Below are 22,487 nucleotides of genomic sequence, written 5' to 3' on the forward strand. Positions count from 1 at the left end.
GTGGTGTGTCAGAAACTCCCCTTGGGATAACAAGCCTGGACATATCAATTTCTTTGTTAAATTGATGAACTCATGTAAGCTTGCAGCATCCAGCGGCATAACTGGACACTGCAAGATGGATGTTCCTAGGGTTGTGTCTGGGACCGGAGATATTGACTAGTGTCATTCGGTTGCACAATCCGAGCAGTGGCTGGCAGAAAGTGCTCATGTAGCTGGGAGCAGCTTCCATGCCAGAGGCTGTGCGGGACCAGCCCGGGAGTGGGGGTTCTCACAGCAGAGCAGGGTAAGGCTGGCTCCCAGAGTCGAGGATTGGAGTGACCTAGCAGATCACCGGTCCAGATAACACCAGGGGAATGTCACAACAGGTCTATTCACAGAAAGCACGGCCACAACTGGCACCCTTGTTACCAGTCTCAGCAGAGATGTCAAAGACTGAATGGAGATGGAGGCTGTGCTTCTCGCAACTCTTCAAGTGATCCTTCCAAGTCAGGATTGAGGCATGTTGGCAGCGAATGAGAGAACTTGCACTGCTGCCGCCAGTATCTTTAGTGAATAAACAGAAGACTTCACAAGCACATAAAAATCATCATCAAATTCTTATTTTATGCACTTTCATTTGGCAATGCTAACCACCTGACCACAAATACATTACGTAAGGGCAGATCGATGTACCCGACATTTTAAACAATGCTACTACTTCTGTTCCTAAATGGTGGTATCATAAATGCAAGGTTTCAGTGCTAGCAGACTTAGGTTTTATTAATTTGAGAAACTTTTGGTGGTGGTTGTCCTTTGTGACTGAAACATACAATCAACCCTAAGACTTGAAACAAAATAAAGAGAGAACGCAGTCTTGCAAGTCTCCCCCTTTTGTATTCTACATAATTTCTATGCTGAGTATTCATTATTAAACAGGCTATTGCTAAAATGAATCTTCAATACATTTGCAATACAAAACAAGGTGGTTATGTAATCAGGTTAGCTTTATGAAGGCATCTCCACACTGGGTTTAACCTTGACCTGTTTACATCATCTTGTCTAAGTTGCATAGGTTTGTAGATGTTAACATTATTATAAAGGACTGCTGGGGTATCAGTACCAAACTGCCACTGATGATAGTTGGTTTGGATGGCCTTCCATGGTTGGGTTGACATGAATGAGGTGTAGCCATGGAAGGAGTTACCTCTATGAAGTGGTGACTGTGATGTTGGGTTGCTGCTGTACATGTGAGTTCTGGAGGGTTGTTTGGTTTGATATGTGCTATTAGCCGACAAGCTACTGAATGGATCTGAAGGAGTATTGGCACTTCCCTGGTTGCTGCTGCTAGTGAGGCTGCCTTGGGTGGTGGTGCTCTTGTTTAGCAAGAAGGGCACTGTGTGTGGGGGAGATCTCAGTCCCATCACTGGCTTGGACAAAGCATAGAGATGTCGAAACTCTTCATCAAAGAGCTCTACAACTTGGCCAGTGAACTTGGAAAGGAAGTTCCGGTGAACCTGGCCACACAACCATGTGAAGCTGGAAGAAAAGAGAACATAAAGTCAGTGTTAACCTTGTCCATGAGGAACTGGAGAACAATGCAAAGATGATGCCAATGGCTTGTGTATTATATTGTTGAAACCTATGGTCCAAATGTATTAACAAGATTGGTTTTCCAGGTGAGATGCAAGTAACTTAATGTCAATCCCCTGTTTTTGATATGATAAACAGTGTTATTACAACTGCCTCTGAAGCCTTCAAGAACCTTGTCAAGTTGACTAACCCTCTAAAGGGAGTGGTGTGAGCCAAGTCTGTTATATAAAAGTTAATTCCAACAAGCGCAGTGATAGTTTGGGTATTTGTATAGATCACAATGAGTCAAATCTACCACTTGAATCTTATCCAAAATCCCTCACTTATTCACACACCTCTTTCACCTTGTCAGAGTGAGGGAACGGGTCTTTTTACTATAATATCCCACCTTATTAAAGTGCCTTCCAGCAAAAACCAAAACAAACAAGAATTCTGAAATGTGTGCAGTGGAAGCCCTGCAGCTGACATGTGTACCTTGTTGCATTAACTAGTATCACTAATATAGTGTTAAACAGCAAGTATGTTTGAATATTTCAAAATCTGTACCTTTAATTGGGCTTTCGTGTTGTATTACTCTGGTTGTACGTCATACACGCACACAAAGAGAGAACTGTCCATATTCAAAGTTGCATCACTTTAGCCAAAGGAGCGATCTTGAATCAATTTAGTTAACTAATGCAAAAGACTATGTGGATACTGAGCCAAAGGACACATGATGCCTGTCTGTCTATCCTGCAAGCAACACTGTAGTATTTGAGTATCTAATAAGCAGAAAGAGCCAGATCCAACTCATACTAAGTTAAAGAGACTCTCCATTGACTAATGAGAAACGGAGCAGGCACTAAATTAATAAGGCAAGCAGGAACTGGCTGATTTTAAAGGAAGAGCCACATACCTTATGTGTAATAGTTCTGAGAATAATAAACCTATATTAACCTGTTTCCTGCAGTTGTATCCATAGCTGCATCTTCTTTCAGGAACTATCCAACTCTTCCAGTGGAAACTTTTATCTCCACGTTGGGTCATTAGCATATTTTCTATGTACAGCGTTCCCGCTTCTGAGGGGAAGGCTCAGGGGAGGCAGTAATTTTTACCATTAGTATAAACTCATCCAAAAAGCATAATTCAAAACACAATAGACTATTTGTGCAGTTTATGCGAAGATCTGAAAACACTGCCTAATGTACAATTTTAAGATGACTCACATTAGGTAAGAAATACTGGGTGTGAAAAGGATCCTTCCAGCCTGAGACTAATGCTATTTTATTAATTCACTCCTTAGTAGATCTTTCTCTGGAGTAATTCTAGTATTTTGCCTCCCTAGCCATGTAGAACAGCCTGTTCCGAGTTTATTCTTAATACATTGGAGTCCTGTTTTTGACTGTATCCTCTCACCTCTCTCAGCAAGTTCATTTGGAAACTGTCAGTGCAATGTTGTGGACTTCACTGGCAGCTCCTGACCCTGAAATTCTTTACTTTTCCTTTGTAGCTAACATTTACAACACCATAGGTGTCCATGGTGCTTCAGAGATCAGATTTAAATCTGAACTCACCTTGTGGATGGGAGCTCAGTTTTGCTCCAGCTCTTCTCCCACTGATGTTTTTACCACTGACTTTAATGGGAGCAGAGTTGTGAGTATTTCTGAAAATCCCAACCGAGTTAAGTCTCTTTGTACTGAAGAGGATATAACACTGCATGTTATAAGAAGGGCAATTAGATCTACTACTAGCTTCAGTATACCTTGTGCTCAGTTGTATACAACAGGCACTATTTTAAGTGCTTTGTCTTTTTGCATTTTGAAGACACTACAGCAGAAATTATTTCTCCAGATTCCATAAAAAAAAAGTCATACTAATTGATCTGATGAGTAAAATCAGCTGAAAACCTTATGATGTGTTTCATATTTGTTCGTGTTTGCTCTTTTTGCCTTTAATGGGCTCGGATTTGGAATCATGAGATCTGGGTAATCAGCAAGATGGCATTTGTGGTGTTGGCAGACCCGGGGAGAGCGGCGGCTGCTGCCAGGGGGTCAGTTCTGAAGTCAGTGCTGCCCACCACGAGCATGACTGGAGAGATTTGCTGCTGCTGGCAGGCAGGGATGCTTTCAAACCTGTCCCCTGGTCAGCAGCCCCCGCTCTCTGGCTGGACACTACTTACGTCTGGGGTCAACCTGGGACAGCTTGATTCACAGGATAGTGAGGAGTTTACTTAAAGGACTGTGCCTCAGAGATGTATAAAGTAACCTTCCCTGAGCAGGGACCATCTCTTACCCGGTGTCCCGTTTTCAGCTAAGGGAAATATGGTCACCCTAAGCGAGGGGTTCACTCTCCAGGGCTTTTAATTTGGCCTCTTTTATGAGCACTGAGAGCGCGCACACAAATAAATACTTGACCTAACATTGCTAAAGACTGATTTGATTATATATGTGAGAGAATTAGAAAAAGTAGGCTTTATAATACATACAATGTTCCAACAGCCCAAAGCCAGAGGTATAGGTGATAAAACTGTATGGAAACTACCCCCTAAACCAGATTCAAACCCTTCTAATGATCCATGACAAAAAGGTAAGCTGATGTGATTTTGCGTTAGCTTTAAGGCCTACACAAATGAGACTCTTAAGGAACATCGGTTGCAAAAGTGTCTCTATTATCATCACTCATCAAAAAGGCTCGTTTGCATTGATCTTCCCCAGGAGTATAAGCTGCTGGCTAAGACTGAGGGTTAACTGGGGTTGGGATAGGGGAATGAGGAGAAAACAACAAGAGTGAACAAAGTAAAAGCTAGCAAGCCTATAAAAACAACACATGGTATGTGAGCCTATGGTAAACACGGCAGGGCTTGATGGAGTTAAACTGTGTATAAAAGATTTGGTATTCACCACACCCTCTGCTGGCCTGAGTATAAGGTTATGCAGTTTGACAAGGCTTTTGAGGTTAGAGCAGCTTGCAACAGCAATGATAAATGCAAGGCACGAGTCTGAATATGAATGGTGGGTGGGTGTGCTAGCCATTTTACAGCAAAAAGAAAATCTTTGCTAGAGAAAAAGTCTGCTTTCTCCATTCCCTCACATTTGCTTTCCTTACATACACATTCAATACAACATGGATTTCCTGGTATGTTTTTTACGTATACTAATAGCATTCAAGCATCTTCAGTCAGAAGATTAAAAGAACACAAAAGTAGAAAGAACAAAAATAAACTGTCCTTGAAAAAGCACCCAATGTATGTGTCTCTCACGGTCTGATGAGAACTGAACACAAAATGGCTGTCTGTCTCTATGGCCAGCAGAGATCTTGTCTATGCACACAGGTTGTACCACTTTATCTGTATCCCCCGCTCCCTCTACACACAGTGTGGACACATTTATACTGGTATAAAAGTTCTTATACTGGTCAGACCTCCCAAAGAGCATGACAGTTAAAAAAAATAATACAATTTGGATCTTTTTCTTCACCTTCTGGTTTCTGAGCCGGTAGGATTCACGTGAGTCAAGTTTTCAAGATTTTCTCTGTAACCATGAAGATTAGAAATGTAGTTTTTTAAACATGAACGCTCAGATGCTCATGCAATCTCCTAACCTTAGCATCTGGGGCTTTAATTAACACTCCAAATGTTGTGAGACTTATAATAAAATTGCAAGAATTAGCAACACTACATGTTGGAAGGGAAATTAATTAAAGTGGGCTGTTCGGTTAAAAACAATAAAACCACACCTCTAACTAGAATAGTTATACCGGTATGCAAACATTGCAGGCCAGATGTTACAGGCGTAATTAACAGAAAATAAAGGCTAGACGTATCACATCTGCTAAGGTGGATGGCAGGAATCTAGCGTTTCTACTTTCCTTTCAACTAGCTAACTTGTCATATAGCAAGTGAATCTCCAAACAGAGGCTGACCTATGCCACATTAAGAGCTCCGTAAGGTGATGGAAATGTACATGTCTCCTGGTAAAGATTTGCTGATGACATGAAAAATGTGGTAAGCGCAGTATTATGGGCAGCTTTCTAGTTCTGCTCCACAATCTCTTTTGTGCCAGCCATGAACAGTTAAGTTAGATCCTAGTCTTTACTAGGATAGGCCATCAGCTCTAGAGCTGGTCAACATTTTTTGAACTTTTTTTTTTTAAGCAGCATATATTTGAAAATGATAGCTTTTATGAGAATGTTTTGGTTCCAGCAAAATGTTTCAGTTATTTGAAAACTTCCAGCTACAAATTTTCAATTTTTTTTAAATGTTTTATTTATTTGTGAGGGGGAAAATAGCAATTTTTTTAAAAATTATTGATTTATTTTTGGTTTGCTATTGTGTAAATTGTGATTGGGTACAGGTTGTGGCATGCTGTCACTTGATGTTTTCCTGACTCTTCGATTGGATGGATATTCACATAAATACTTGAGATATTCACTCCAGCTGTGTCTCATACAAGCATCTCTTTGGTTTGGAAAGTTTTCAGAAACCACAAAAGATATTTCCTTGCAATATTCAAAACAGAAACAATTATATTTTCAAAATGTTTCATGAAAAAAGGAAAACTGTTGACCAGTTCCAATCAGCTCCAATTTTCTCTGGTAGAGACTGAACCAATTAATATTTAGATCCAAGGAACTTCAAACTTCGCAGCCTATTGCCCTTTGTATGCCCTGTGTCTTAAAACCACAAAAGTGGTGTTATGTGTATAAATGTTATTTATTATTTGTATTAGAGTAGTGCCTAGATGTCCCAATTGAGATCAGAGTCCTCTGTACTAGACATTATACCCTGAATAATTTACAATCGAGACAGACAAAGGGTGTGGGAAAATAAGGCTTATCACCACATTTTTTATAGTTGCGTAACCAAGCTACAGAAAGATTAAGGGTGAAAGCTTAGCACGACAGAAGTCAATGGCAAACCTCACATAGGAAGTCTGGGGGGGTGGGGCTAAGAATTGGACCCAGATTTCCTGAGTCCCAGTTCAACACCCTAACCACATCGCCAGCCTTCCTCTCAGCAGTAGAGTTTTAGTATGAACTTGCCACAGTTCCAGACTGCACAGTAACTACCACGTATAACCACGAATGACTTGCAACATGCTATCTTTTTTTCTGAGAATGAGGATAGCCAAACTTTGCTGTGCAGGGTAAATAGTCCCTGTAACACAATTTGACCATTACATGGTTATAAAATGGTTCTCAGAAGGAAAAAAAAACCCACCTCAAAACACTTTAAGGGGAACCACTCTTGATCCTCAGTGTGGTTAGGGCCTATGAATCATAATCCAGAGTAAACCTTTACTTTCCGAAATACTTTTATCTGTAACCCAGCCTTCATGTGTACAGCACCTAACGCAATGGGGCTCTGATCCCTGAGTAGGACCCCCCTAAGTACAACTTCAATTCAAATAATAATAGAATTAACCTCAGGTAGAACATGTGATGACTGGTCTCACCTGTATGATCCAGAGAGAACGTATCTCCAATCAGAGATGATGAATTTTTCCTGGATTTGCCCTGAGAATTTCCTGCCTGACTTGGCACAGTAAACCTCTCCAGTAACACTTCGGACTGAAATATTCTAGAGAAGACCAAAAACAACAACCAGTAAACACATATTAAAATTCATCATCCTATTGCAAAATTTAGCTGGTAATCTTTCTTCTCCCCTAGCCTGTATTGCTTAGTTTCCCCCTCCCACTGCTAGGATTTCTTATTTAATTCCCCAACTGTATATTTTAATACTGTAAAGTGCAGTTGCATAGAATTTAGACTAAATCTTTGACAGACTTTGTCATGTGATGCAATGCCATTGATTTCAATGGGTGCGCAAACTGGGCTATATATTTGGCCTTTGTATGGAAACCTATACAAAATGGAGCTATGCTGTACAGTATTGTAAATTTTTGGACATAGCTGGGCCCCCCCCAGCTCTATGACTGTGGCACAACACCTTTTGAAATGAACGGCAGGGGTATGTCCATAGCTGTGACTAGAATTAGATCCCTAGAGTCAAATCCTCAGCTAGTGTAAATTAGTGTAACTTCACTAGCTTCCAGGGAACTATGCCTATTTGTACCAGATGAGGATCTGGTTCTTAGTGTTTTACGTTGTCTCTAGTATAAAACATCTCGGGCTAAAACCCACTCCTCTTACTAATGAGGCCCTGAGCCTACAAAGACTTACACATATGCTGCACTTTACACCTTGTGAGTATTATTATTATTTGTAGTACCATAGGGCTAGTGTCACAAAGAAACTTACGTATTGCTACACTTCACTTAGGCATCTAGAAAATCACTGGGAATCACAAAGCCTGGGTTAGGCGCCTTGGCTCCCTAGACAATGAATGGGGAAAGAAAGGTGCCCTAGAATGGGGTTCCCAAATGCCATCATGTTAAGTGGTTCCTTGGCCCACCTAAGCTAGCCAATGGGAGGAGCCAAGAGGAAAGGTGTGTGAAAGCCCCTCTCTTGTCTCAGAGATAGAGGCCTAAGTCTGGGCCACAGGAAGTTTCTTCCCTCTGCCTGGGATTCTCAGCGGCATTCCCTCTCTTGCAGTAAGGTGCCAGCACCATTTTGGCAAGAAGCTGGGAGTAGAGGGGGAGGTGCTCCCTCACAGCTTTTAGCCCAACGGTTAGGGTACTCACCTGGGCTTTGGGAGAGACCAAGTCTCTCCTCAGCTGACTGCCCTAATCACTGGCCTCTGGGATATTCTAACATAGCCCTCCTCTGATCTCACAGCTGTTGATGCTGTTCCACTGTGGATTAACTAATGAAAGAGTTATTGGGCCAGAGATAGACATCAAGCAAGTAAGCAAGCCCAAGAATGACTCCGTAGCCTGGTGGTTAAAGCACTCACATTGGACAGCCAGGATCCAGTCCCTCTGCTCCAAAGACTTTTTAAAATTATTTCTTCACAGTGAAACATTCCTCCCCTTACTCCCAGCTGCTTTGTAGAAGCTCGCCTATATGGGCCCAATCTGCTACGTGAGTTCTCAGCGTGCTTGCTGGATCGGGCCCTGTAGGTGAGTTAGGTGGCAGAAAGCCTGACTTCTCAATATTCACGCAATGCTTTCGGGCTCAGGCGTCCGGACAACTGGCATGGGGCTGCAGTGCACACGCTCAGAGGCAGACACATTGGTGCCTCGGGAGCTTTTACTGCGAGACTGTAGGCACTGAGTGAGTTTAGGGTTTGGTGACAGCAGAGCAGGGACTTTATGAATCCCAGTGAGGCACAATTCTGGGATTTAGGCATCTGAAGTGGCAGTTAGTCACCTAAATCCTTTTGTGAATCTAGCCCATAATGCCCTAGCATAGACCAGGATGCCACTGTACTTGGCTCTAGTTCCATTGATTTCCACAGCACTACTTGCCAGGTATAAAGTTAAGCACATGTGCTTAAGTCTTTGTAGGATCAGGGCCCTAACAGATCAGTCGTGTTCGTTGGATGAATAAAAGGGAGCACACTTTGGCTCATAAGTTTTTAAACACTGTGTTTCAAGAAGGCATATTTTCAATAAACAAACCAGCCTGTTAGTTCTTGTGCTTCCCCGGCTTTGGGATTTAACAATGGTTCAAACACCATCATGAAAATTTTTAATTAGCCTCAATTTACTTAGAAACTTGGGGGCCATTTATAGAAGAAAGTTTATTTCTTTATTCAGTTTTCTTTCACATAGTTGAAGACAAATTATGCTAGCAGCCAGATACTTGTTATATCACAATTCAAATTAATACCCATGATACTGAGTTACAACAGAGGAGTATGAGTCAAAACAAGTTCGACATTAGGAACGAAAGCTCTAAGGCTTTAAGAGTTTTGTGTAATCAGCGATACCTTGATGTGATCCTCTCCAATCTGCACCTTGTCACACATCTCACTGAAGAGCTTTATATTGCTTTGATCAAGCAACAGATAGACGAAAACACCTCGTTTGTTAGCTGCCTCTAGCACATCACAGAATATCTCAGTATCAGTGAAAACATCCATCATAATGGCCAGAACCTAGGGAGAAAAGACATTGGTGTAAGCAGAGCAAAGATATATGATTTTGGGATACCAGGAAAATATAATGCTTATTTTACAAATATAAGTTGAAATGTTGTGTTGGAGAAGGGAAAATTTTATATAGATCCCTTTCCTTGAATATAGATGAGCATCCAGTTCAAAGGAATATCTTGATATTGCTTTATTGCTCATATAAAACCAGTCTAAAATATTTTTTCTTTATAGGTCCTTTTACTAAGAAACCTTAGAGTGGCCTAGGAATTTGTAGCCCCGGGTTCAGTAATGGGGAAAATAATGAAAAATAGCTAAAACAGGATTATTTCATACAAGATACACACCGGGCTTAGCAAGTAGGTGAATTTCTCCCACAGATCAAATGTATGCAGTATGAATTCATAGAAAGAAGCTTCTTCCATGTTACCCCTCAAGCCTGGAGCAATCCTCAATTGTACAACTTTCTGTATGTGGGTGGACTCAGGTTAGAACCAACATTTAGAGTTCATTTTCAGAATGAGTTTCATAAAACCTAATGTAAGCAGAGTCAGGATGAGCTCTACCCTGACATCTGGTGGCGAGTCATGGTGGGTTGTGGAAAAGAACTTCAGGGGCTGATCTCATTTGCATAGGCACACCCACCCTGCCTAGATGGTCACTTTGGCTGCTGTAGGAGCCCCAGTTTCTCTGTTATTGGGGCAGGAATAAACTGTTATTATCCTGATTATGTGAATCAAGGACAATGGAACTGTACTTGGCCTTTTGTTATGATGGAGGGACTCACCATCAACTAAGCAGCCCTCGATAGGCAAGGGTCATGGGTTCCAACACCCAGTGAATGGAGAGAGGTTGGGGACAGGTACTAATGCTTGGTGGCATGGGCTCCTTGGTGAGGGCCTTACATGCTAATTGCACTTCTCTCCACTGTAGAATATCAGAACTAATTTTGACTCTATTAGGGGTTTAGTTACAGGCTGCTGAACTGAATTCACTTTGGGCTAATGGTGTAGCAGCACTGAGGCTCCCCAAGCTGAAATCAGTGAGTGTTGTGTTAAGTAGTGGGGAAGCCTGAACAGCTCATGGGGGTGGCTGGCAAAGCAGAGCCCCATGGAGAGGTGGGGAAATCAGTTTTGGACCATGTAAGGTGCCCCTTACACCCCCCCCCCCACCCAGGTTGGGAGGTAAACATTTGCAGATAAACTTTTGAACTCTGGGGCTGCCCTGACCAGGGACAGAGATCTTTGGGTGATTTTGGGTTGCTGGACTCAAGAACCAAAGGGAAAGAACACGCTCCAATTTGCTTGGGGTGGGTTATGAATCCTGTTGGTGGTGTTTCCCCAACATAATGCCACATTGTTTCTCTCTGTTATTAAAAGGCTTTTTGCTACACTCAGACTATGTGCTTGCGAGAGGGTACGTATTGCCTCTTGGAGGCGCCCAGCGGGGGTGGTATATATTTGTCACAGGTCACTGGGTGGGGACTTGAGCCGGTTTTGCATTGTGTTATTGGAATGGAACCCCTAGATACTGAACCCGGCCCTTGTTGCTGCCATCTCTGACGGGCAGAAGGGTTACACTAATATTAATAGAATTTTTTTCAATTATTTTTAACGTAACTTTATTTGGGATTAAACATCCCCCCCCCCCCCCCGGCACTGATTACACCCAAACTGAGCTAGTGCATGAGAGTCTCAAAGTGAAACTGACTAGAAACCAAAGGAAACAAATCTTCTGGCTGCTCTAATTTACACAAGTGGGTTAAACTGGCCCCACAACAGCTAGGATTCAAGATGGAAGTATAAAGGCACCTTTGCCCCCTATATTCCTTGAGCTGCACATTCTGTGCTGCGTCTCCTGGAGTCATCAACAAAAAATGAAATTTATCTGACTACAGCATAAGAGCTCTTGCAACTTTCACTGTAAAAGCCTTTTTAATAGTCTCCTCCAAAGTCTCACTCACAACTCCATTCTATTCACGTGACTCAGCAACATTCTGGAGGACTAGGTGCCTCCTGGTTGAAGGACAACCTGTTTAGATAAGCCAAAGTAGCTGCAGGCTGACAGAAGTGCCAGGTGTCCCATCCCTTTAGAGAGAGTAACTTGCAGCACTCGTTGTGGGTTGTTTATAAACTCAGAAATTACACAGACTATGGGTACTAGTGACCAAGCAAGTGACCAAGTGACTTGGGGTTAAAGCGAAGTTCTATTCTGAAAAGTGTCTGTAAAAATGGCATTGGAGGTTCCATGTTTATTGTCTTGCAAACATCTCCAGATAAAACATTGTTCAGTTTACAAATACAATGATGTATTTTCTAACTGCCAACCCTTCAAACCCAACTTTGAGTCTGAGCTTCTAAACCGATTCTTTCCTTCTCCTGCACCATCACCAGTAACAAAGGTTCCACAGGCCAGATTAGACCCTCACTGACACCTACTCTATCTATTGTCTTCAAATTATGATCTCAGTGACACCTGTCCAAACTCATGGGTTGCACAGATGTACTTGGTTAGAACTTACTAAACAAACCTGTTTGCAGTGCACAAAAAGAAAGAAAACCTAGCTCCTACTTCCTTAGCTTTGTTGGCTCTGAAGGGATAAGGGGAGACAAAAAGAGCAGTGAACACTTATTTTAGTCACTGAAGTAAGAAGATACTGCTCTGAATACACACAGCGAGCAATCTGGTGAGTAAGTGCCATTTTTCCAGTCACTTTTCAAAGCAAAACTGCATGTTAAGGTTTTTACAGTGACTATGCAGCTATCTGGTTCAGACAGGCTGTGTGCTGGTGTCCCAAATACAAAATGGCTGACCAACTAAGATACATTTATTTTATTTGGGTACATTTATTTTAAATAAGAAGAACAAGAGAATTTAGGTGTGCCAGTGAATTAATGTACTAGCTTCTAATCACTGGAGGTCTGGGTTTGAATTTAGCTCAGTCTGGGACATTAGCGAAATTGTTAGCTGCTTGCTTGGTCTTACTCTGGTTTCCCTTAATGCCAAACCCAAACGGCACAGTCGTTACCTTAAGGCCTTCACATAACAAAACCAGCTCCAGTTTTTCACAAGACGATGTGAGAGGTACTGTCCGCAAAGGAGACAGGGCAAGCATAGAATGACTTGTATCACCCCTGCTTAGGCAGAGTTGCATTGGTAAGGCACATACCAGGGTCTGTTCTAACCAAGCACCACATTAACAGTATTTATAAGGAGGGATAAAAACAAACCCAAAGGAAACATGGAGTTTCTCTTTACCTGACTGGTCTTGCTGATGCAGCGGCGTATAATGTCTCTGATGTTGCTGTTCTTCTCTGTTTGGAAATACACAGTGGCACTGGATTTCTCCTTTAGATAGGGCTTCTCTGCTGTGCTCCAGGTGTGAAGCAGGGCTGGTTCACTACCTTCAGATATAGGGAAGTATGTTCCTGACTGAAGAGAGCCAGCATCATTCTGCCTTGGTCCAGTCTCCTTCTCTGCGTGAGATTCGTTAGCATAGTAAGGCTCTCTGGCATTTTTCTTGATATACTGAACTTCCACGGATGACAGAAAAGCCACCTCTCCTTCTGCATTTAAGGCTTCGAGATAGGATTCAGTCCCACCATCCAAAAGGGCATCAGTAGCTAGTCTTACACTTTCATGGTGGCTGAAATCTGCTTTTATTGGCCTGACTGACTGATTCTTGATCTCCTCCAGCCGTTTCCTTATCTTGCCCACATGTCTTGATCGGCTCATTATTCTTTGGATCAGCAGTTGACTGATGCGTATGGCAAGCACTGTGCATATAGACTATACAGAAGAGACCAACACAGCTCACCTTGCATGTAAACAAAGAACAAATGAGCTTCCCACTTGCAGACTCCACTCTGTTGTAAATTCCCTTTTGTTGAAGGAATCATTTGTTAGTAAAAACAAATAAATGTTACTACTGAAGGCAAATTGGCGCCACAAGCTCTCGCTGATTTTGTTGGTACAAGTGTATCCAAAAACTGAAGAGGCTGGTTTGCAGATGTCGTGCTTAAGCAAGGATTCTGTCCCAGATGGAACATAGGTTTAAAGCTGATTAATTCGCTTATCTGATAGACACACACCTTGCCCGGAGGGCACATGAAGAGTTCAACCTCACATTACCCAGTGCTGTCTGATTTAATCACACTTCTTTAATCCCCTCCTTGCAGTACTCTCTGAAGGGTGGGAAGCATTGAGGCAAAAGGAGATACTTTTCCAAGCACTGTTGCACAATCTCCAAAACAGCTTGAGGCTTCTAGGGGTCCCTATAGCATTTATTGTGGAGCCAAACCAACTCAGATGTTAATCTGAATGAAAACATCAGCCATTCCATAATTTCAAAACAGTTTAAAGGGGCTCTGGCCACTGGCTGCATCTGGTGCCACCATGACTGTTTGTTTAAACAAAAAGAAGAAAAGAAAACAAGTTTTAAAATGGACTAAATGTGACAGTTGTGCCCCATGCATAATATCTGACCATTACTTTAGGGATTTCAGTAATTTATTTCTTTTAAAACTACTCACCGTTGAGTGAAAATAAAACAAGCTTATTACTGGGAGGGAATGTTGTCAGATGGCTCATGCAGGGATCAAAGTCTCACAGTGTTTCAGATTCTCATAATTTGATCACATCTTGTGATCTTTTCCCTTAAACCCCCAGCTCCTGGTGCCAAGTGATTGCACAAGAATCGCACCTTCTATTTAAAAAACATCCTGGTGGTGGAGAAAATCTAAAAAACATGGTGCAAGTGCACCTGGAAGGCTGAGAAACGAAAAGGACAACATAAAGAGCCTGAAATTTATTGCTTTTTTAAGAATCTCATGACTTTGGGCCCCGACTCGTGATTTTTGAATGTGTGGGGTTGCGAATATTGCAGGCACAACACCTGTGTTTGACTCTGGTGCTGCCATTCACCTGCTGTGAAGTCTCTTAGGTAAGTGCCATTGACATTGGTGGGAGTTAGGCACCTAAATAGCTTTGTGAATATCACTCTTTATTTCACTGTGCCTGCGGCAGCTGGGACTTGAGGAGTGGGACTGGCAGCAGAGCCCCACACTGCAGCATCCCCCCACTCATCTCTAGTTCCCACACCTATGCATCACTTACTATCTAGGCCCCTGATTCTGGGATCACGTGGAGCAACTTACAAGATGGGACCTAACCTCTAGACATACAGAGCTTTCAAAGAAGGTGTTGAGGGCTCTGGGGTCTGGGCTAGGCTAGCGAAAATGAGACCAGTAGTTCACCACCAATGCAGTTCAGAGCACAAATGTTTTCACCACAGTGTCATTTAAACATTATAGGTCCTAATATTTTCAATGTAAATGTAGCCCAGATCCTACAGTGGTGGCTACTTTATGAATTAATATAATTCATAATAAAAAAGGAAGAAAGTATGCTTATGTTATTGATAAATGTCACACTCTTATAAAATCATTAATATTTTTAAATTGAAATAAATGGGTGGAAAATGCCAACCCTAAAGTTGCGAAGGAGAAGTGTATTTGGAGTCTTTCCTGCCTGCTCTATTAAACGAGTTTACTATGTGCTGGTCTCTAAGAAACAGTTGACTATTTGACGTTAATAAACTGTAGTTTGCCCTCAGCATTGGCGTGCAGCTGCAACAGAAGTGCCAAAAAGTAATTATTCAGTGACCTGCTAAGTGCAAGTATGTGGATGGAAAATTATTTGGCATAATTAATTAGTCATGTAAAATAGCACCTTGTCAACATAAATCAATCCAGTTAACACCTGAACACATACAGTCATTAAAGTCGCTTGTCGTGGCTTTAAAAAAAAAATCGATTCGTCTTCCTGTTGCTCGTTATGGCAGAGAAAATGGAGAAGGCTCATTAAAGCGGCACACGCAACCAGTTCCAGGACGGTTAAACCGTTGTTCCTTTCCGCGCCAGCTGAATGCAGCAGTTATTAACGCAAAGGGATTTTGCGGCGGCTCAGAAGAGTTTCTGTTGCACTGGTGGTGTCGGATTCAGCGGTGCGACGGCACAGAAAGCCCCTCTCAGAGCTCCCTGCGCTGGGGCACCGAGCACCCGCTGCGCTGCCCCCGGACCGGGGACAGGGGCGGCGAAGTCTGCCGGATACCGGAGCCCCCTTCGCGAGGCGGGGAGCCGCGCACACGCCCCGGGGGCTCCCGAACAGTAACTGGAAGCGACGTCCCCGCCTCCCTCGGGAGCTGCGGCGAGCGCGGCCGCTGCGTGGGGTGGGGGTGGGCTCATAGGGGAGGGGGTGTAGCTGGGCCCCCCAACCCCGCCCTTCGAGCGGCCTCCCTTCCATTCCCTGAGGCGCACCCCGCCCACCCGGCAGCGCCCCAGCCTGCGGGGTTCCCCTCTCACTAGGGGTCGGGCAACGGGGCGGGGGAAGCGGAGCAGCCGGGCGGGGGGCGCGCAGTCGTCTCCGGGTATTGCTGGGGAGCAGCCGGTGGGGCCAGAGCCCCGCAGCCCCCTGCCCCGGCCTCCCTGGGGGGCTCCATTTTCGTCGCAGCCCCGCCGCGCGGCAAGGCGAGTCGGCCGGGCTGGAGGGGCGGTGCGCGGCCCTCGTTTCCAGCCGCCTCGTTAGCGCAGTAGGTAGCGCGTCAGTCTCATAATCTGAAGGTCGTGAGTTCGATCCTCACACGGGGCAGCGGTTGCTTTTTTTTCCCCACGCCCTCCCAACGCTAGTCTGAGCTCGGTCGCTGGGTTTCAGAAGCTCCCTGAGGCCCGGGGCCGCAGGGTTATTGCGAGGAGGGGGCTACAAGGCCGAAGCACTTAGCTGAGCCCCCCCGTGTTGGGCTACAAAATCCCACTTCTAAACCCTTGCAGGTGGGTTGTGACCTGGGGGGGGGGGGAGGGTGCACCCTGCTGCGGCCGCACCCTGCAGCCCTCAGTCACCCAACACGCTGAAGTGAGCCCACCCTCTGCCCCCCACCGTGCTGGTCCACGCCTCCCCTCTGGCTGTATCCGTCCCAGCCCCCACATCATGCCATTGGCCGGCCAGGCCCCCACACGCCAAGGAGACGTTTGCCCTTCCTGCGGGAGGCGTGGCGGGGCGGGGAGGAGAGTAGTGCATGTGGTGAAGTGAGTGACAGGAATGGGCAGAGAGGTGGGGTGGTGGGGGATTTTAGCAGCTGTATACTGACTGGGTTGAGGGGAGCAGCAGCTAGATCAGGGGTGGGCAAACTTTTTGGCCCAAGGGCCACATCTGGATATGGAAATTGTAGGGCAGGCCATGAATGCTTACCAAATTGGGGGTTGGGGTGAGGGCTCCGGCTGAGGGTGCAGGCTCTGGGATGGGGCCAGAAATGAGGAGTTCAGGGTGTGGGAGGGGACTCTGGGCTGGGGCAGGGGGTTGGAGTGTGTGTGGGGGGGTGAGGGGCTCTGGGGTGGGGCTGAGGATTAGGGGTTGGGGGTGCAGGACGGTGTTTTGGGCTGAGACTAAGGGATTCAGAGGGTGGGAGGGGGTCAGGGGTTCAAGCTCCGGGCAGCGCTTGCCTCAAGCAGCTCCCAGAAGCAGCGGCATGTCCCCCCCTACAGCTCCTAAGCAGAGGCATAGCCAGGCACCTGTGCACGCTGCCCTGTCCGTAGGCGCCGCCCCTGCAGCTCCCATTGGCCACAGTTCCCAGCCAATGGGAGCTGCGGGGCCGGCGCTGGGGGGGGGGCAGTGTGCAGAGTCATCTGGCTGCCCCTACGCGTAGAAGCCGGAGGGAGAACATGTCGCTGCTTCCGGGAGCTGTACGGCATGGGGCAAGCCCCGGACCCCGCTCCCCCAGCGGGAGCTTGAGGGCTGGATAAAAACATCTGGAGAGCTGGATGCAGCCCCTGGGCCATAGTTTGCCCATCCCTGAGCTAGATGGTAGCTGCAGGAATCAAAGAAACAGAAGACCGAGCAGGGAGCAGGGGAGTTGGAGCCTGGGGATGGGAGAGTAAAAGCCGTTACATTGGTAGGCCATTTGGGGTATTGACAATTGTTGAAATCCTGGCTTCATTTAAATTATGGTTAGGTTTGCCTTTGCTGTCTCTGGGGTTAGGATTTCACCTGGTGTCTTGTGGGGTGTTTTGCCTGCAAAGTGCTATACACAACTATAATGCTATATTTATTATGATTTGTATTGCCATCGCATCACATGAATCAGGATCCCATAAAGTGAGATGAATCCGATGAAGTGAGCTGTAGCTCACGAAAGCTTATGCTCAAATAAATTGGTTAGTCTCTAAGGTGCCACAAGTACTCCTTTTCTTTTTGCGAATACAGACTAACACGGCTGTCAGGATCCCACTGTGCTAGTCCCACCAACACAGAATAAAAAGCTGGTCCCAGTATTAATAAAGGCATTTGATGCTGAAAAAAAATAGCTGTTTGGCTCTTCCTACCAAATTCCTGGTTGGTTTTGCTTACATCAAACCTTCGGGGGGAGGTCGAGGAGCGATGAATGTGTCAGAGAGATCTTGGACTTGGGTCTCCCCTGGAGCATAAGGTGGGACAATTTTTGTTTATTTCTATAGCAAATGAGACCACGTGAAGATGACCACACCTTTGAAAAACTGTCTGAATGGTAGGCTTTTATAGTCCATGTGTGAGCTTCTCAAAACTTCCTGCTCAGGTGATTTGTTAGTGTTCTGTAGTCTGGTAGGTGCACAGCTGTCTGGCTGGTAACAGATGCACCAACACCACAAGCAGATTGCTGCCTGACGGGTTAACAGTTTTTCTCCTTGTCTATTCACTTAGAACATCACCATGTGTTGTCTGTTGGCAGCCTTACTCTTGTGCCTTGGATGAAAGGTAGCGTATGCCTATACTTTGAGCTGGGGATGTGATTGTCAGCATGAGGAGTCACCCATGATAACTCTGATATAACTTGTGTGCTAAAAAATAGAGTGCATCCAGGGTGGCGAGGGTGGCTAGTTGCCCTGTGAACATGCCAGTGTCTTGGATGGGTACGTATTCTGGTCAGCCAGCCCCTCCCACTCCTGGGGTTGATGCGACTAGTTTATTTTTAGGATGCTAGCTCGATAGTTAGCCAACACCTCAGCCAGATGTCAACAAAACCAAATGGACTACCATCTGTTTAAGCAGCCATTCTTTGACAGGAGAAAGGGTGTGAGAAATTTACATATTGGCAAAGAAACAGATGCAGGCTCCCATCCTCACAGATTTTTGTCTCCTAAATCCCAGTTGGAAATGATTCTCAAGGAAGAGAAAAAGGTATAAGAATGGGAAACAGATGCCCCAAGTTATTCCTCCCTTTCTCTTTACCCACAGCAGACACAACACCTGAGGAACAAAGAAACAGCTTTGGATCTTGTCTGAAAGGAATTCAGCCAGTAAGACTGCTGAAGCATGGGGTGAGAGAGACTTTTGCTTTGAACTCACTTACCTCGTTCAGTTAGGTATTGGTTACAAAGAAATAAAACATAAAACACAAATTCTGACTTTTATGCCTCGTTACTTGTAATCACTTGACATCTATATTTCTGTAGTTAAAGTTTTTTTTTATTGTTTTATTTAAAGCAGTGTGCTTGGATTGAAGTGTTTGGGAAAGTCCATTTGAGATAACAGGATTTGTGCATATCATTTTCTATGAATAAAATGACAGACTTTATATGAGCTTGTGTTTTCCAGGAGAGGGCTGGGCACTATGAGACACACATTTCTGGGGGAAAGTCTGGGACTGGGAATTTGCTGGTGCTGCTCTGCAGTGTAATTCAAGAGTGGCTGGCCATAGCACTCAGACAGTAGCGCTGGCAGCCGTTTACATGTGGGAGGCTGTGTGAGAGCAGATCAGGAGTGGTTGCTCTCACGGCAAAGCAGTATAAAAGGCACCCCACGTTAAGAGAATTGAGGGGACACAGCTGTTCAACAGTCCAGATTGTACCCTGGGTAATGTCGCATCTATCTCCTGGTATAATCATCTCTTGTGAGAGGAATCCCTGAAAAGGAATAGTGAGAGTAAATGGGAAGTAGGGGGAGCCTGAAACTGGACTGAATATCCACCCTGGATGATTTCCAGGCCCCAACAATCTGAGGGGACATTGCCTAAGTAGCTTGGCGATAAAATAAGTGTTTCCCATTTGGGTAGGGAAGGGGTACAAGTCCTTTGGGTATGTTTTAAGCAGCTTTCATCTAAATTGTCAAACTGGCTACCTCAAGGGAGAAATCTGCCGCACCTTTTCGGATGAAGCAGAAGCAGAAGGTGTTGTTCTATGCCATGTCTGTTTCTTCCTAGGAGATTCCAATGAACTGTAGCATGGAAGATAGAAAACGGCTGAAAGTCAGCCTGGCATAGGTTTGTTTAACCTGTTTCTTTGTGGTGTGTATACACCCAGGGACATCAGCTCAGGAGTCCTTTAAAGAGTGTAATGCTGCAGCTGCCTTGCTGATGAAGAGATTACAATCCTCAAAAGGGAGATTGTCTGTACTTCATATGTCTTTGGGGATCCCCGAGGATTGCAACCACGATGCCCATATCACCGTCACTGCTGTTGTCCTTGATCTCTTCGCAGGACCCGACATATCAATCATTGCCTGTAAGGAGGTCTGAGGTTAACTGACCCTCTGCAATTAAGGATCTTAATTCTTTCTCTTGACTCTTGTGGAGATTTGTCTGTAAAGTCCGAATCCTAGTTCCAATTTATGTAATCATACTTGGCAAGGAGTGCCTGGTAATTGGCCATCCTAAACTGGAGGCTGGCAGAAAGAGTAACTCTTCCATCCAAAAATATCTAGACATTTGGGCTCCTTTTCTGTACATGTTGCTTAGAGCTTTGTTGTTTTGTTCTCTTCTGAACAGTGAACAAGAGATCTAAGTGTGGGATGAGTTTAAAGGCACCCAAACCCCAAAGATGGCACCTTCTACTTCGTTTCTCTTTATAGATGTTGGAGGAATAGATGCAGTTGTCTGCCAGAACTGTACAGGTTCTAATAGTTCCTCATTTACTGGCATAGCCAGTCTGTCTGGCATAGAGGTGGGCAAGGTGTCCAATAGTTCTTGGGACTTCTCCTGCACTACCTCAACTGGAATCCTAAGGTTTCTGCCATTCAACAAAGGTGGTCTTGAAAGACGTTGTAGTTGTCAGGGTGTGATGGAGCATACAGGACCCACAGCTTCATAAGGTGAAGATGACAAGATGGCAGTGGGAGCAGTTCAGGTGGCGGATTTATTTCTTCATTAGAGACAAGCAATTAGATGCTATGGTAATACAAATAGCAGCTGAGGATCAGCAATTGCCATTTGGGGGTGGCTGTTGTTGTTGGACTCTTATGGACCCTACTGGGGAGGGAGCTTTAGGTCTTGTGGGGGCCAGGAAGGATGATTTCCTAGCCTGGTGGAAGCACCATGGTGCTCAGTACAGCCAGGAATGAGGGCTGTAAGAAAAGTAAGTTGGGGAGGAGGGCTTTTGTACCAGGAGAAATATTTGTCTATAGCTCATATTTTTACTATAGTGATCATGAACTCTACATTCCCTGTTAGATGAATAGGGGCCATATGAGAGGGATCTTAGAGAGTAAGTAGATGAACTTCCCTATTATCTGATGCCAATGGGAAAAAAAAAGGAATAATGTGGCACCTCTATTGGCGGTGACAGATGGAAACCCAGGAACTGCAGAACTCTTTTTCATTGGTACTGCAGACATACGGACCATGGATACTTCTTGGGCACTGGGTATCATTGGAGGAATGTTTGCTACCGACAGTAGCAGTAGTGACTCAAGGAAGAAGGACATTGCTAGATCTTCCAGAGATATGAATCTTGGTGTTGAGACTGTAGCATGAGCAGCCATTCTGAGGACATGGTATCAGAATAAACTGTGCTGACAAGATTAGTACCAAGGTTATGGGTACTAAAGAGAGAAGCTCTGGCACCAAGAGCTCAGCAGGCAGTGCCGTAGAGGCAGTATAGAGGCTGCTTGTGGGTGCTCCTTAGCTAGTACCAGTATTTTCAGGTGCCAGAAAGGCCTAAGTCCGGCCTTATTCTACCCTTGAGCTTGAGAGGAGACATGAGGTGATCTAAGCCTTTTCTTAACACGAAGACCTGTTCTCCAGCACTTCAGAAGAGCAGTGCTGCATCCTAACTCCTTCTGCTGAGGAAGTGGGCTCAGAAGTGTTAGGAGCATAGGAGTGCTTTTCAAGAACTGAAGCGTTAGAGAAGGTTATAGCATGCAGTCACTGGAGCACTTCTGCTGGAGATGTGGGTAGATCTTATTTACCTAGGTCAGAAGCTGGTCTCCAATTTGCCCAGCGGATAAAGCTTTAAGCCAGTTTCCCTCCCTTTTTGGATTTTTAGAAAATAATTGATAAATGGAGCATTTGTCAGTGATATGCCCCTCATTCAAACTAAACAGGCACATATATTGTCATCACTGAGGAGCATTCACCTAGCATGAAGGACAATATTTGAATGCTGGTGATTTTTGCTCAGCCATAAATGCTAAAACCATTAAAAAAAACCCTACCTGGAATGGACACCTAACAAAAACTGTCCTAAGCTGACTATCGAACTATTAACATAAGAACGGCCATACTGGATCAGACCAAAGGTCCATCAAGCCCAGTATCCTGTTCTCTGACAGTGGCCAATGGCAGGTGCCCCAAAGGGAATGAACAGACAGGTTATCATCAAGTGATCCATGCCCTGTCACCTAATCCCAACTTCTGGCAAACAGAGGCTAGGGACACCATTCCTGCCCACCCTGGCTAATAGCCATTGACGGACCTACCTTCCATGAATCTATCTAGCTCCCTTTTGAACCCCGTTATAGTATTGGCCTTCACAACACCCTCTGGCAAGGAGTTCCAGAGGTTGACAGTGCGCTGTGTGAAAAAATACTTTGTGTTTGTTTTAAACCTGCTACCTATTAATTTCATTTGGTGACCCCTTGTTCTTGTATTATGAGGAGTAAATAACACTTCCTTATTTACTTTCTCTATACTACTCATGAT

At 44.7% G+C, this 22,487-nt stretch overlaps 1 protein-coding gene and 1 non-coding gene across 2 annotated transcripts; one reads left to right on the forward strand and one right to left on the reverse strand.

Moving 5' to 3' along the window:
• Positions 1–627: 627 nt before the first annotated feature.
• FAM83A (family with sequence similarity 83 member A) lies at positions 628–13,874 on the reverse strand. The gene is made up of 4 exons (XM_074943893.1): positions 12,803–13,874; positions 9,383–9,550; positions 7,002–7,126; positions 628–1,515 (listed from the first exon to the last, which is right to left on the reverse strand). The coding sequence occupies exons 1-4, from the start codon at positions 13,277–13,279 to the stop codon at positions 966–968; spliced, it is 1,320 nt and encodes a 439-aa protein (XP_074799994.1). The 5' UTR covers positions 13,280–13,874; the 3' UTR covers positions 628–965.
• A 2,245-nt stretch (positions 13,875–16,119) lies between these two features.
• TRNAM-CAU (transfer RNA methionine (anticodon CAU)) lies at positions 16,120–16,192 on the forward strand. The gene has a single exon. It is a non-coding gene; the product is annotated as a tRNA-Met (tRNA).
• Positions 16,193–22,487: the final 6,295 nt, after the last annotated feature.

The sequence above is a fragment of the Natator depressus genome, chromosome 2 (genome assembly GCF_965152275.1).
Source record: "Natator depressus isolate rNatDep1 chromosome 2, rNatDep2.hap1, whole genome shotgun sequence".
Taxonomy (NCBI): domain Eukaryota; kingdom Metazoa; phylum Chordata; order Testudines; family Cheloniidae; genus Natator; species Natator depressus.

What these genes read in the sequence shown, in the direction of transcription:
- FAM83A (XM_074943893.1), bottom strand. Translation starts at nt 13,279, where the DNA reads ATGAGCCGATCAAGACATGTGGGCAAGATAAGGAAACGGCTGGAGGAG. An exon ending in GCATCAGCAAGACCAGTCAG is followed by an intron (nt 9,551 to 12,802) that starts GTAAAGAGAAAC and finishes TTTTCTCCCTAG; the next exon opens with GTTCTGGCCATTATGATGGA. An exon ending in TTGGAGAGGATCACATCAAG is followed by an intron (nt 7,127 to 9,382) that starts GTATCGCTGATT and finishes GGTCTTCTCTAG; the next exon opens with AATATTTCAGTCCGAAGTGT.